The 13,516-nt window shown below is 56.5% G+C and overlaps 1 protein-coding gene across 12 annotated transcripts in view; it reads right to left on the bottom strand.

Moving 5' to 3' along the window:
* The window catches only part of ANKRD11 (ankyrin repeat domain containing 11), a 191,476-nt gene continuing 177,960 nt past the window's right edge, over positions 1–13,516 (bottom strand). For 7 of the 12 annotated variants that reach the window (XM_072731319.1, XM_072731312.1, XM_072731313.1 and 4 more), the window contains 5 exons: positions 6,730–13,223; positions 4,991–5,089; positions 4,767–4,910; positions 2,933–3,025; positions 1–1,015 (listed from right to left, as the gene is read on the bottom strand). In XM_072731319.1, the coding sequence (XP_072587420.1) occupies positions 830–1,015; positions 2,933–3,025; positions 4,767–4,910; positions 4,991–5,089; positions 6,730–13,223 (7,016 nt within the window). In that variant the 3' untranslated portion in view covers positions 1–829. Of the gene's footprint in view, positions 1,016–1,462; positions 2,734–2,932; positions 3,026–4,766; positions 4,911–4,990; positions 5,090–6,729; positions 13,224–13,516 lie in introns of all 12 variants that reach the window. The other 5 variants (XM_072731314.1, XM_072731320.1, XR_011996083.1 and 2 more) reach the window with 4 other exon arrangements.

The following is a 13,516-nucleotide window of genomic DNA, read 5'->3' as shown; positions in this document are numbered from 1 at the left end:
TCAGTCCTGTGTGCGGCCCCTCCTGGAGAGGGCCGGTCGTGTACAAAGAGCATTTAATTAATTTATTTATTTCTTTACACATAACTGAAGTGATGTTACAGTACATAAGTTATTTACAACTGTGCAGTAATGTGTTGCAAAATAAATTATCTAGAAGGCAGCAAAAGTACATTGTGAATGTGTATAAAACTGTACAGCGTTTACGGGTACACTTTTTATATGATTATTGGCTCTGTAGTGTTTCAAGTTATGTTCTCAGAAAGAGAAACAAAATGCCCAAGATTAAAGGAAAAAATATACAAACCACGTGGATTTGACTCCATTAAAAACACAACCCAAGTCCTGTCCTGGCTCTGTGTCCATCTGTGGCGGGAGGGCGGCGCGGCCGGGCCCTGTCCCCAGCACAGTGTCCCAGCGGGACTGGCGCCCATGGCAGCAGGAGGGCCGCTGAGGCGGCGCTCTCCCTGCCCTCCGACCTGGAGGGCACTGTTTATGAGGGGTGGACGCCTTAATTTTATTTTTTAGTTGATCAGAATGGAACAAGAAATTTTAAAAACACTCGGTTCTGCAGCTCCTGAAATGCCTGTGCAGACGGCTGGAGAGCAGACCCCCGGGCCGCTGTGTCCGCCTGTGCGTCCCCGCGGTCTTCTTGGCCTCCCGCGGCAGCTGGTAGAAAAGAGACTTGCTCCAGAGAGCAAAGTGCGGGGTCTCTCCCTGGGTGTCCCCACCTGAGGGACGAGGTCTCCTTCCCCAGCCCCGGATGTGGCAGCAGCGCCGGGCAGACGTGTGTGGCCCTCGCCTGTGTCCTGTGCGGCCGTCCTGCGGTGCGTCAGGCTGGCAGAAGCACGAAGTCGTCATTGACATCGACCATGGGCACGTAGAAGGAGGGCACCTCGTTTACGCACAGGGATTTGTGCCCTGCAGGGTCCAGCTCCTGGACCTTCAGCTGCCACTCCATCCTCTGCACAGCGTTGAGGGCTGCGGCCTCGTGCTGTTGCCGCATCAGGAGACACGTCTGCGCGGGAAACACAGCAGGTGAGGGGAGCTGAGGCCAGACCCCGGCCACCCCCCGCGGCTCCCATGCCCCACCCCAGCTTCACAGCAGCATCTGACTATGAATTCTAGCTGCTGTTCTTTTCCATTTCATTTTACAATTACTTAGGGCTGGTGATTTCTGTTTCACTTGCAGTAGAAATTATGCCATTTTAAAAATGTATTTTTAAGAAGGCTCCACACCCATTGTGGGGCTTGAACTCATGACCCCAAGATCGAGTTGCGTGCTCCACCCGCCGAGCCAGCCAGATGCCCTGAAATCACGTCTTTTAAAAGTGAACATTAAAAAAAAAGGGGGGTTTCAAGCATTTAGTATTTGGGGGTATCCTCTCAGGTCCTAAGTAATGGTGGTGGTACCATCAGGGTGTGATACTAAGTATCCCGTGTCAAGTAGGAAGAAAACTGAAACCTGAAATAATGTCTCTGACGGGATTCACTGAGCAGGGACAGGACGGGATGCGGCACAAATGGACCTGGGTCGGACGCGGTTTGAGCAGAGGGTGGCTGTGAGCAGTCTGACGTCACCGTGTGGCTCGTCTTGTTTCTCAGATGTGCGCAAAAGCACTGAGGGTGGTGGAGTATCACAATGTCTAGTTTCCCTTAAAATAATTCAGTTAAAGTGTGTTGAGGGGATCAAGACATAAGCCCTCCTCCATCTGTAGCCTTCTGGAAACAAATCACTGTGCGCGCAGCGTGGTGGCCAACTCTCCAAATCTGTGCAGACTCAGTGTATTTCATCCGTTTCTTTTTCTTTTTTTAAAAGGTGTTTGTTGAGAGTGCATGCACCAGCGGGAGGAGGGGCAGAGGGAGACAGACTCCCACGCAGACTCTGTGCTGAGTGTGGAGCCCGATGGAGGCAGGGCTCGATCCCGCGACCCTGAGATCAGGACCTTAGCCGAAACCAAGAATTGGATGCTCAACTGACTGCGCCGCCCCTCCCCCCACGGCGCTCCTCCATTTCTTCTCTTCACTCTTTTCTTACGGTTTTGTAAGTGCCTCATGTTAAGGGCACTGGACTCCTGGGCTCTTAATGTACAACGTCTAACTCAAACGTGGTCAAGATGACCGTCTCCGGCTACAGGAAAACCTTCCCTGCGCAGCCCTGCAGCCCAGGCCAGCCCAACTGTGCACCATCACCCTGGAGCTTCCCAGGGACCAGCCCGGGGCCATGGACGCCACAAGGGCTCCTTTCTCTCTGCTCTGGGCTCTGTCTACTCCGCACAAGCACCTCCCCGTGTGCACTGCTGTGGCGCTGTCGTGGTCACAGGTCCAGGAGGGAAGGGACACAGGTTAAGGCTGGCATCCTGGAAACACTCTTCCTCTCCGAGAACAGGTACCCCCAGGGGGTGGGGATAGAGCCCCAGAGCTTTAATGAGAAGAGCAAGTGCGGCCCTCCAGGCCCTGCCTCCTGGAGCTTTCTGGGGGTGGCGCTGACCCTAGTATTAGTTCTGGAAGTGGCAGTTCAGTTCCTTGGCTGGTGACCCTAGCACCTGCAGGTGAGGATGGGCTTCTTACTTGCTAATCTTTCTCTATCTCCCACCCATCCTCTGGCCTGCTGCACTGGTCAGCACATCCAGAGCAGTGGTGCTGGGTGCATGCTGTGACCTTTGAGGAGGGCTCAAGGTGGGGTCCCACAGAGGTCTGACCGCCAGCTGGTGACAGGAGCTGCTCCCCGCACACCTGGACAGGAGGGAAGACACTCTAAGGAAGCAACATGGGGGCGGGGAGACCTCAGCTCCCTGAAAGTATCAGCTGGGCTCAGAGGGTCCGACACTGTCACTTCCAAACAGGGAACCCAGCAGTAGCCCACCCGCCCCCCGCCCCCGACACCTGCTGGGACCCCCAGCCCAGGCGCAGCTCAGGGGCCAGAGGCCCTCACCTTCATGCGGTCATACTTGTCGTCCACGTCCTGCAGCCAGGAGATGAACTGGCGGGCATTGAACCGGTCACGCACAGACTTGTTCTCGTCCCCCTACAGGAGAGAGAAATGTGGACACTGGGTTGGGAAGAGCCAGGAGAGGGCACCCATGCTGGCACCTCAAACCCTCTCTCAGGTGGAGAGTGAAAGCCGCAGCTTTCACTGGGTCTTCCAGGGTCCCCATGGGCAATCCTGTTCAGGACTGACCAGCATGACCCTCCCTGTGCTCCCCGCAGGAGGCTGCTACATGGGCGGTTGGGAGTACAGGCTTGGCACAGACATGGGCACCATCTCCCTTGGGGGCCATCCGGAGGCACACCGTAAGGCCTCAAGGAGCACATATTTTCACTTCTTTGTAATTGTCTTTGAAAAGGACTGTGAAAGGCCCGAGTTGGCTCCACACAGCAGACAGTGCCAACTTGATGTCACAGTCCTCATGTACAGTGGCACCTGTGCCCTGGGAAGAGTCTACAAGCAGGTAAGCCTTAGGCCAGAGGAGCAGCCAGCTTGGTGGTTTCACCGGCCCCCGCAGTCGGGGCCTTCTGTGTGACCAGCACTCGTCAGAGTCTCTCCCTGTGGCCCCATGCAGCCCCTGGGAGCTGAGCGCAGGCCCTGTACCAGATGTGTGGGCAGGCCTGCTGTGGCTGGACTCCTCCCTTACGCTCAGAAGCAGCTCCCAGGGTCACCAGGATCCTTGCTAATCCCTAAAGTATCCTTCAGCCCCTGACCTCGTGATTTTATGGTTGATGGACTACTGCTTTGCTCCAGGCAAAACTTGTCCTATTACACAGTATGTTAAATGGGGAAACTTTATTTAAAGTAGGTTCCATGGCCAATGCGGGGCTTGAACTCACGATCCTGACAGGAAGGGTGGCACGTTCTACCTACTGAGCCAGCCAGGCTTCCCTGGGGGGCAGAAATTTTTAAGATCTATCCTTAAAGACTGTACATAAGTAAATGGAAAATCCTAATCTCTAATTAAAAAACAAAAAACAAAACCACCAATGTCCATACACAGCCAACCTGAGAATGCTGCTCACAAGCCTGGGGTGCAGCGGGAGCTCATGCTGGCTCATGGGGCACTGGGGGTTATGAAGGGGCACAGCAGTGTTTGGGTCTGCCCCCACACCATATTCATGTGGACTCGGCCCTAAGTGACACACGCTGGGTGGATTATAAGAAGTCACGATGGTTGCTGGGGAAAAGAAACAGTCTGACCTCTGGTGTGAGTGTGGGTTGCAGCAGGATGTGGAGAAGCAGTGGGCTTGGGATGGAGGAGGGGGAGGGACACCAGAGTCTGCTCTGTGCGGTTTGTGAGATCAAAACCGTGGACAGCTCAGCACTGGGAGTGAGCTCGCCAGGCTCCTGATGGCATAGGCACGCTGGTGCAGGTGCAGTCCTACAACCATGGCAGGGGCAGTGGGAGGATGGCTGGCCACCTGGAGTGGACAGAGCAGGACTGCACTGGGGCCTGGGTGTCACCAAGGCAGAAGCACAACCATGGGCTCCGATGCCCCTTGGCCCTCAGCTGCAGGACTGTGCTGTGCCCCTGGCCACGCAGGACAGGCCTTCCCTGGGGCAGGCCCCTGAAGCAGCAGCTCTAGGATTGACTCACCCTAATTGTTTGTTCGAGAGGAAAGTATTAGTGACTTTAAGTGACAGACTGTACTCACTGAGGCTCACGAGGACTGTGGAATGCAGTCATGCGTACTGCTGTCTGGTGGCCCTAGGGCCGAGACTGAATGAGACCAGGTGGGAAACAGGAGAGGAGTGCCCAGCCCAGGTGGCCACCAACCTGACTTTCCAGAGGCATGTTATAGACCTCAGAGTCGAGCAGCATGGTGCAGGCGCTGAATGGCACTGCCTGGTTCGCGATGGTCCTCGCCGCCCGGCAGTGAACCCGCAGGATCTCCTGCTCGCAGGAGACAATGAGCTTCTCCTATAGGAGAGGAGCTGGATGAGCTAGGACTCATGTGGGCCAGATGCGACCCGACCCCAGGCCCCATGCCCACCTCTTACCCGCTCGATGCTGTGCTGCAGACGCAGCTTCCCCCGCACAGCCTCCTGCTGCTTGAACAACTCCTTCAGGGGCTCCGCCAGGGAGGGAGGGGGCGCAATCTGCAATCATGGGGGCAGGGGGTTGGTGGGGCTGTGAACCAGGAACACCCACCCATGCTCTGCCGCCCTCTCTGCACAGCCTGGGTGCCATGCACCGTGGTGACAGACAGGAGAAACTTAGCTTTCTTCTAGGAAGAAAGATGTGAATCCCAGTGGAAAATAAGCAGAGATTACACAAACTACAGGGACCCCTCCTGTTCTCCGTTTCCCAAACTTCCCATGATGATCATGGTACTGTTTTGAAAACTAAAGTTTAAACAAAAAACAACCAAATATCTCACTGAACAGAAATCTCAGGCCAGATTTTTCCAAATCTAGTAACCCAGGGGATCAAGCAGCCCCTCAGGACAAACAGCCTCGGTCTCTTGCCCAGGGTATCCTGGAATGGGGGAGAGCCATGCTGGGACGTCCTACTGGGGTCAAATCTAGCCGTTCCCACTACCCACCCCCAGCTACCCCAAGAGCTGGCCTGAGCTGTGCAGGGAGAGGGGTGGCCCAGGTGCCACACCTACCACTGCCTCACCCTGTGAACCTGACACTCAGAGCCACTTGTCTTGGATCAGAAGGCCCTGGATGTCAGTCCTGGTCAGCTGTGCTTTGTGCTTAGAGGGGAGCCAGCTCAGCAGCTTTGAAAGCACCCTCGTCCAACGTGACCCCCTCTGGGGGGTTCCCACTGAGACTAGCCCTGTGGGCTGTGTGCCTGGGGCTTCTTTAGGAGGGCCTCATGGCATAAAGAAGTTTCAGCCTTTCTTCAAAGTGTGCTGGCGCCCCTCTCCCCCCGAAAAAAGCAGCAGGTCATGGGTGCAGGGTGAGAACAGCCACCCTGGGCTGAGATCCTGGAAAGCAGAGCAGAAGAAGGCTGAAGTCTGGCTATGTTGTGCAAAGAGGAGGCAGGAACCCACGCAGGGGAAGCCGTGAGGGGCAAGATGTGTGATTAATGGCTCAGATGTGGACTCGAAGGGGTCAGGAGGTGGTGTGCATGGTAGGGCGTGGATGGGTCACGTCTGCACAGACACGGGGTCACCAGGTACCTGTGGAGGACAATCAGACGCCAGGGGAATGCAGAGAGGGAGAAGAGGGCTATGGGCGCAGTGCCTACAGGTGGGCTTGGGAGGCCTGAGGATAGCCCTCTGCATAGAGAAGCCTGGGAGCCCCGCGGAGGGTACACCTGGGGGAGGTGGGAAGGGCCCTTGTGGAAGGAGAGGTCGTGGCTTCGAGGCAGCAATGTGGGGCTACTGGGAACCAGCACAGAAGTGTGGCAGGGCTCAGAGGGGCCAGGCCCTTACGTCCCTGGGGTGGTAAAGGGGCGAGACAGACCCTCGAGGGTCAAGAAGCAGTACTGCTGCATAGGTGTGCCTGACGAAGGAGGTGGGCCGTCCCGGGTGAGGAGAGAGGATACTGGGGGGTGGGAGGGGGGTGCAGTGCACAGGGAGCAGTCACAGCAGGCAGAGAGCTGGGTGGAGGTGGACAGCACACAGGCATCAACCGAGGACCCCGCGGAGCAGACGCAGGACAAATGATGAGTGACAGAGCCGAGCGAGCAGGTCTCCTGAGCCAGAGGGGCTCTGCCAGCAAGGACCACTGAGCGGGAGGCTGGTCCCAGGAGGCAGCAGCCCAGGTGCCCTAGCCCTGCTACTCACCACGGGGATGTGCAGCTTGCTGAGTGGCTTGCCGTCCAGGAGGTAGGAGCCCGTGTAGGTGACGTACTCGGCGTAGCACTGGGGTGCCTGAGGGGTGATGTAGCAGAGGATCTTGCGCTTTTCCTCGATCTTCTTTCTGATCTGCAGGTATTCAAAGTACGGGTTGGATCTGTCGCTGTGGTAGGGCTCGATGTCGTCCAGCTTGATGGCGTCCACAATGGCAGCCAGGGTCTGCTGAATCACCTCCCGTGTCTGCTGCGTGGACGTATTCATCTGCTGCTGCAGCTGCTGACTGGAGCGCTGGAAGCGGCGCTTGCGTGGGTGCTGGGCCTGGGGGTCGTCCTCCTCACAGCAGCGGCCCTTTGCTCTGGGGGCAGGGGCAGGGGCGGGCTCCTTCTCCGAGGGAGGTGAGCTCTGCTTGTTCTGATTGGCTAGCATCTGAGCCCGGTTCCTGGTCATGCGCTGGGGGATCTCCTCCACTTTGGGCGCCTTTGGGGCTTCAGCCGCAGGTTTGGGTTCTGGTTCTGTCACTTCAGGCTGGATGCTGCCCAGAGGTCCCTCGAGACTGGCACCATCCAGGGGGCCTGCCCCGTCCACTGCATGTGCCTGGGCCACACCATCCACAGGGGTGTCAGGCACACTGTGCGATGCAGCTGTGAGATCCTGGCCCTCGGCCTCCTCCTCTCCACTCCCTGGTGGAGGCTGCTCTGATGGTGCTGCCACGGGCCCCAGACTGGAGTCTGAGTCTTCGGGGACCCTACCCTCTGACACGGTGCCTGCTTCTACCGTGGCTTCCAACATTGCATCTGGCTGGGGCTCCTCGGGAGGCTCGGGCTCGGTGGGGAGCCGGGGGGCCACCGGGTCAGGAGGCAGCACAGGCTGTTCCTCGGCAGCTGATGCAGGGATGTCTCCACCACTGGGGACTACAGGGGGCCCTGCAGGGGCATCTTCAGGAGGAGCCAGGGCAGTCTCTTCTACAGGTTCTGTTTCAACATCAGAAACATCTTTAGCTTGAAGAGGGGGGAGCTCTGGCAACGAAAAAGGCCCGAGATCTAAGTCGTCTTCAGAGTTGGGGAATCCATCAGGCCAGGGCACTGGCTCCACCTGGCTGAGTGCCGACAGGTCATGCCCATTTTCCAGGAAGTTACTTTCTATGGGCCCCAGAGCCTCCACCTGAGTCACCGTGGTCAAACACGAAGGCTCCGCGGCCACATCGGCAGGTGCTTCTGGAAGCGGTTTGCAATTGGTAAAGAAAGGTTCCAGCCTGGAAGCAGCGGCAAAGGGGGCTGGCTCCTCTGGGGTGGAGACGGAGGCTGGGACAGCCTCTACCTCATCACTCTTGGCGCCCTCAAGTCCAGGCTCAGTGGCTGACAGAGGGTATGCGTCAGGGGAGCCTGGGTAAGGGGGCTCTGTGGTGCCAAAGGGCCCTGGGGCAGCAGGGTGGAGGGCCTCAGTGGGGCAGAAATGCTGCGGGGACTCTGGGAGCCGCTGTGGGGACTTGAGCAGGAGGTCTGGCCCAACAGGCCAGCTGACAGGGTTCTCAGGGGCGCCCCCGATCAGACTGCAGGAGAGGCCCTGCTCTGAGGCCGCCGGGTGTGCCCACTCGACGGGTTCCTCCGTGATGACCGTGCTGAAGGGGCCCTCATCCAGTGGCTCCAGGTAGCTGGGCTCTGGGGGGATGATGGCGGCAGTGGCCTGCTGGTCCTCTGTGGCATCCAGGGGAATGCCCAAATCAGGGGGAAGGGCTCCCTCCATGGATGGGGCCAACAGTTCATCTCTGTGCGGAGGGGGGGACTTTGCTTGTAAACCAGAGAAGGCACCCTCTGGGGAGGGGGTGACGTTGACCACAGCTGCAGGTGGGCAGTGCAGAGCATCTGCTTTGGGGGAGGGGATGCCATAGTCTGGGGAGTAATACCCCGGAGACAAGCAGGTGAACTTCTCGGCAGGACCCGGGGGCCCAGGGGCCTTGTCCTCCAGGTGTTGGCCTGGTGAGTCATAACTGGATGCCGTGGGCACGCTCTGCTGTCTGAACAGCTTGTCCCCAGTGCTGAACTCTTCCTCAGGGGTCCTCCTGATATCGACAGAGACCGAACGATAAAGGCTCGTGCACAACGGCCTTGTGGGCGTCTGGCTCGCGGTCTCTGAGATCCCGCTTGCTGCCACTGAGAACCTGTCAAAGAAGGATGGGGAGCAGGCGCTGGTGGATGTGCTGGACACAGGCTGAGGGTCTGTGCAGTCGAACATGAGGTCAGAATAGTCATCAGCACTGCAGGACGGCGTCCTGGGCGTGTGCATGGCCTCCTCATAGCTGGGGCATGACACCACGGAGGCAGGCGTGGGGACCCCAGTGGGCCGGCCTTGGTCAGGCCTGGGAGATGCAGGCAGGACCTCTTTCATGTGTGGCCCTGCCAACCAGTCCCTGGTGTCCACAGCTGGCCCTGGGTGGGGCTTGTTCTCAGGAGCTGCTGGAGCGGGAGCAGACTCCCTGAGCTTCTTGTCCTTCAGGGCGGGGTCCAGCGCCAGCGGCTTCTTTGGAGGGACATCCAGGCTCTTTTTCCGTGCGTCCTCGGCTGGCTTCATCCTCTCCTTGAGCTTTGGGTCTCCAGACCTGTGCCTCATCTTCTCCATCTGCTTCATCCTCTCCTTATGCCGCTTGTGGCGCTCCTCGACCTCCAGGTCCTTCTGGGAAAGCATGCGCTCGAAGCTGGTCATCATCAGGTCGCCATCACCCAGCAGCTTTTCTCTGGGCCGGGCGTCTCTCTTGCCCGGGTCTCTGGACACCGGCAATTTCTCGCCGTTGCTGACTTTTGCCGGGTCACCCTTCTCTTTCTCTGGATTGTCCTTGAACTTCTCCTTCAGTCTGGCCTCGCTGAGTTTCAGGCTGTCCTCCCTGGACCTGTCTCGGAGCGGGTTTGGGGGTGCATCCTTGTCTCTCGCCGCAGGCCTCTGCTCGTCCTTGTGATGCCGCAGGAGCCCATCCCCGTGCCTGTCCCTGTGCTTCTCCCGCTCGTCCCTCCACTTCTCCCGGTGCTTCTCTCTCCTCCTCTTCTCCTTGAGGGCACTGGCAGCACTCGATCCATAGGGCTTCAGCTCCTTCTCTATTTTCTTGGACGGCTCTCTTTCAGAATCATTTTTCTCCTTCTTCTCTGTGGAGAAGAGCTCAAGGGCTTTCTCTAACCCGTCCTCTGTGTCAGCTTTTGTGCCATAAGGGAGCCCGTAAGCATCAGCATCAGAGAAGTCCTTATCATACTGGATGGGGTCCTTCCTGCCACCGGAGTCCTTGTAGTCATCGCTCTTTTCTCTCTTCTCAGATTTGTCTTTCTTGACTCTTTCTCGATCGTGGCTTTTCTTGGACGAAGATGAAGAGTGTCTGTGCCTCTCCTTGTCCTTGACCTTGTCCTCGGTGGGCTCCGTGAAAGACACCTCTAGGAGGGCGCTGAGGCCAGGCTCCTGCCCACGGTCAGTGAAGCTGTCCGAGGACACCTCACTGGCCTTATCATTGGAGTCCTCCCTGTAGGCGTGCAGGGCCTCCTCTTCCAGCTTCTCCAGCAGGCTTTTCTCAGCTTCGGCACTCCGTGATGCCTTCCTGTCACGGCAGTGCTCCTTGTCCGGCCTCTCCCGGTGCCGGCCCTTGGTCTTGTCCTCGGCAACAGGCCTCCTCTCCACCTTCTCCGGGGGCTTCTGTTTGTTCTTCTTCTCCTGTGTGGAGTCCACCGATGTGCGGTCCTTCCTGTCCTTGTACTTCTCTGCAGGCTCTTTCTCCTTTTTGTCCTTGTGCTTCTCGGGAACTTTCTCTCTCTTGTCCCTGGCCCCATCTGGAGCTCCCTTCTCCTTCTTCTTCTCTCGGAGTTCCCGGTCCTTCTTGTCTGTGTGCTGCCGCTCAGCAGAGTGCTTCCGAGGCCGCTCAGTGTCTGCGGGGCCATCTGCCCGCGCCACATCCCCAGCCTCTCCGAGCCTGAGTGCGCTGGCTGCGTACTCATCTTTCTCGTCCTCACTCTCGTCAGTGAAGATGTCTGCGATATACCAGCTCTTCTCCTTACCCTTCTTCTCGTCTTTCTTCTCAGGGAAGTCCTCGGAGAGCAGCCCAGGGAAAGTCTTCTCCCTTTTCTCCTTAACTTGGTCGAGAGACGCTTTCCTCTCCTTGTCTTTGCCATGTGTATCTTTATGCTTCTCCTTGGCATCTTTTTTCTCTTTGAAACATTTATCAAATTCCTTGTCCTTTGGACATTTCTCAAGGATAGACTTTTCACTTTTATCTTTGTCGCCGGACTTGTCTCTGTATTTATCCCCCTTCCCTCTGTCCTTCTTCTCCTTCTCTCGGGCTGGATGGAGCCTCTCCCAGGGCTCTAGGCCCTTTCCAAAGTCGCAGTCGGGCCTGTCCTTGAAGCCAGCCTCACCCGCCAGCTCCTTGAGCTCCTCGCGGTATGCCTCATCGGGCTTAGCCCGGCCATCCCTCCGCTCCTTGATACTCTCAAGAGGGTCCTTCCTGTCCCGTCCACTCTCGGCAGACTCCCTCCTCTTCTTGTCCTTCTCAGGGAGGCAGCTGGTGACGCCTTTGTGCTTCTCCATTGGCTCCTTCCTCCTCTCGCAGCTCTTGTCCAGACATTCCCTGTCCTTCTTCCTGAAGAAGGCATCCCTGTCATTCCGCTTGTCCCCATAGTCTCGCTTCTCGCGGCCCCTGTTCTCTCGCTTCTTATCCTTGCTGTCCTCTTTGACTGTCTCCAGGATTAGCCTGGCCACAGGGTCACTCTTTACATCCCTGTAGTCCGTCACTGGAGAGTCCCAGCTGTCATCCCCTTTGAAGTCGAAGGAGGAGTCGGACAAGTCAGAAAACCACCTGTCCTGTTGGTCATCAGAGAGGCTGAACTTGGTGTCTTCGTTCTCCAGAAACTGACTTTTGTTACAGTATTCATCAAAGGCAGACGAGTCTTCCTTATAAACCTTTTCTTTTTTGAGTTTTTCTTTCTCTTCTTTGAAAGTCTTCTCCTTCTCCTTTGAAAGTCTGTCCTCCTTAAAGTCATTCTTTTTCTCTAGCTTTGAGGGCCTGTCTTTGGACTTTTTCTTCCTTTCCTCTTTGTACAGTCGCAGTTTTTCCTCTTTTGGAGACTTTTCCTTCACTAATTTCTCCTTTTCTGCTTTATTCAAGCGCTCCTTCTCTTCTCGGAAAGACCTGCTCATATCTTTGATTCTTCTCAGGGATTTTTCATCCTTGGAAACCTTGAGCATCTCGTCTTTGAAGAGCCACTCCTTCTCCTCTGCCTTTACTTTGCCAAGTCTCTCCTCCTTCTTGAGATGCTCCCGGTCGTGCTTCAGGGCTTTCAGCTTGTTGTCGTTGGAAACGTCGTTGTCCAGAAGGATGGCCTTATCTGACCTCTGCTTTGAGTCCTCATACTCATACGTGAAGCTCTTCAGCTTAAGCTCCTGACCAGCCGAACACAGCCCCTTCTCCTTGTTTTTGTGTTTGTGTTTCGTTTTGTGTTTCTTGACAACTTTGCCCTCCTTGTCCAGCTTGGGAATGGCACCATCCACGCTGGTGTGAAAAGAGTTCTTCTTCTCTGACAGCGTGCTCTGCAGGCCACCCCTCTTCCTATGCTCCTGCTTCTTCCTCACGGGCTTCAGCGACTCCACACTGGAGCCGTCAGAGGAGCAATCAGACTCGCTCGTCAGTCTCGTCCTTGTGGAGTCTGATAAAGAGCTGACCTCCGACCAGGCAGGAGAGGAAATGGTTTTCCAATTGTCTGTCCGCCAGTGCTTGGCGTGTGGGTCTGCATGGCTGGGGTTATGCTTCTGGGCAGCAGAGCTCCCGTGAGACGAGGTGGAGGAGGCAGACAGGGAGCTGAACAGGGAGGGGTCCTTCAGCACCAGCGGGGACTCCTTGAGGCAGCTGGAGCTCCCCACCGAGTCCCCGTCGTCCTCGCCGCTCTCTGAGGACTCGCTCTCTGACTCTGATGAACAGAACTTGTCGTTCCTCTTCCCAAATCGCACTTCTTTGCCTTTTGTTTCTTTCTTTCGCTTCTTTTTCACTTTATTTTTTTCCTTCTGCTGCTTGGAGTTGGAAGGTTCCCGTGTTTTGTTACCGGGCAGGATTGTGTGTGCCGAAAGCCTCAGCTTCTCTCCTGTCCCCACAGTGACACCAACGTCCTCCTCATCCGACGTGTCCGACAAGATGCGATGAGCCGCTTTCTTTGGTGCGATTGTGTTATTTTTAGTATAACTTTTCACTTCCATTTTGGGTATAGAAATAAAACTATTTGATTTAGTTTCTTTTCTGTAATCCTTTTTCAGTAAGTGTTTGTCATCTACTGGAGGGACTCTGTCTTGCTCATCATCCTCATCAAACTCGTACTCGTCCTTGACAGGTGTCACAGTTTTCTGGGGCTCCGGGTTCTTAGCCTTGTGCTTCAGGCCTTTCTCAAATTCAGAGTCTGTGTTATTGCCATCAACTGAGCTAGAAGGTGCAAATGATGGGGCGTCCTCCTCCTCTGAGCTCTCTGCTGGGAACAGGGAGGGAAGGGTCAGAAGCAGATTCACAGCAACTGCGCAGGACATGCGCAGGGAGAGTGCTTTGTGTGTGAGGCCTGGGCTGCCCTTGGCCAGGGGGGTGGGTGGAAGAGAGCTCTTCACCAGATTTAGTGGATTTAGTGATGTGGAAGACTGACCCCAGGCAGGAGGAAGTCAGAGAGAGGCTTGTGTGAAGGCAAGGCCGGCATATACAGAGCCAGCCCATAGTACTGTTGGCAAGGAAACCCCAGAGACAGGGTCTGGGCAGTCCAGAAGCTCCTTTATA

The sequence above is a fragment of the Vulpes vulpes genome, chromosome 12, assembly GCF_048418805.1.
Source record: "Vulpes vulpes isolate BD-2025 chromosome 12, VulVul3, whole genome shotgun sequence".
In the NCBI taxonomy this organism is placed as follows: Eukaryota; Metazoa; Chordata; class Mammalia; order Carnivora; family Canidae; genus Vulpes; species Vulpes vulpes.
The sequence above is the reverse complement of the archived record's forward strand: the minus strand, read 5'-3'. Positions and strand labels throughout refer to the sequence as shown.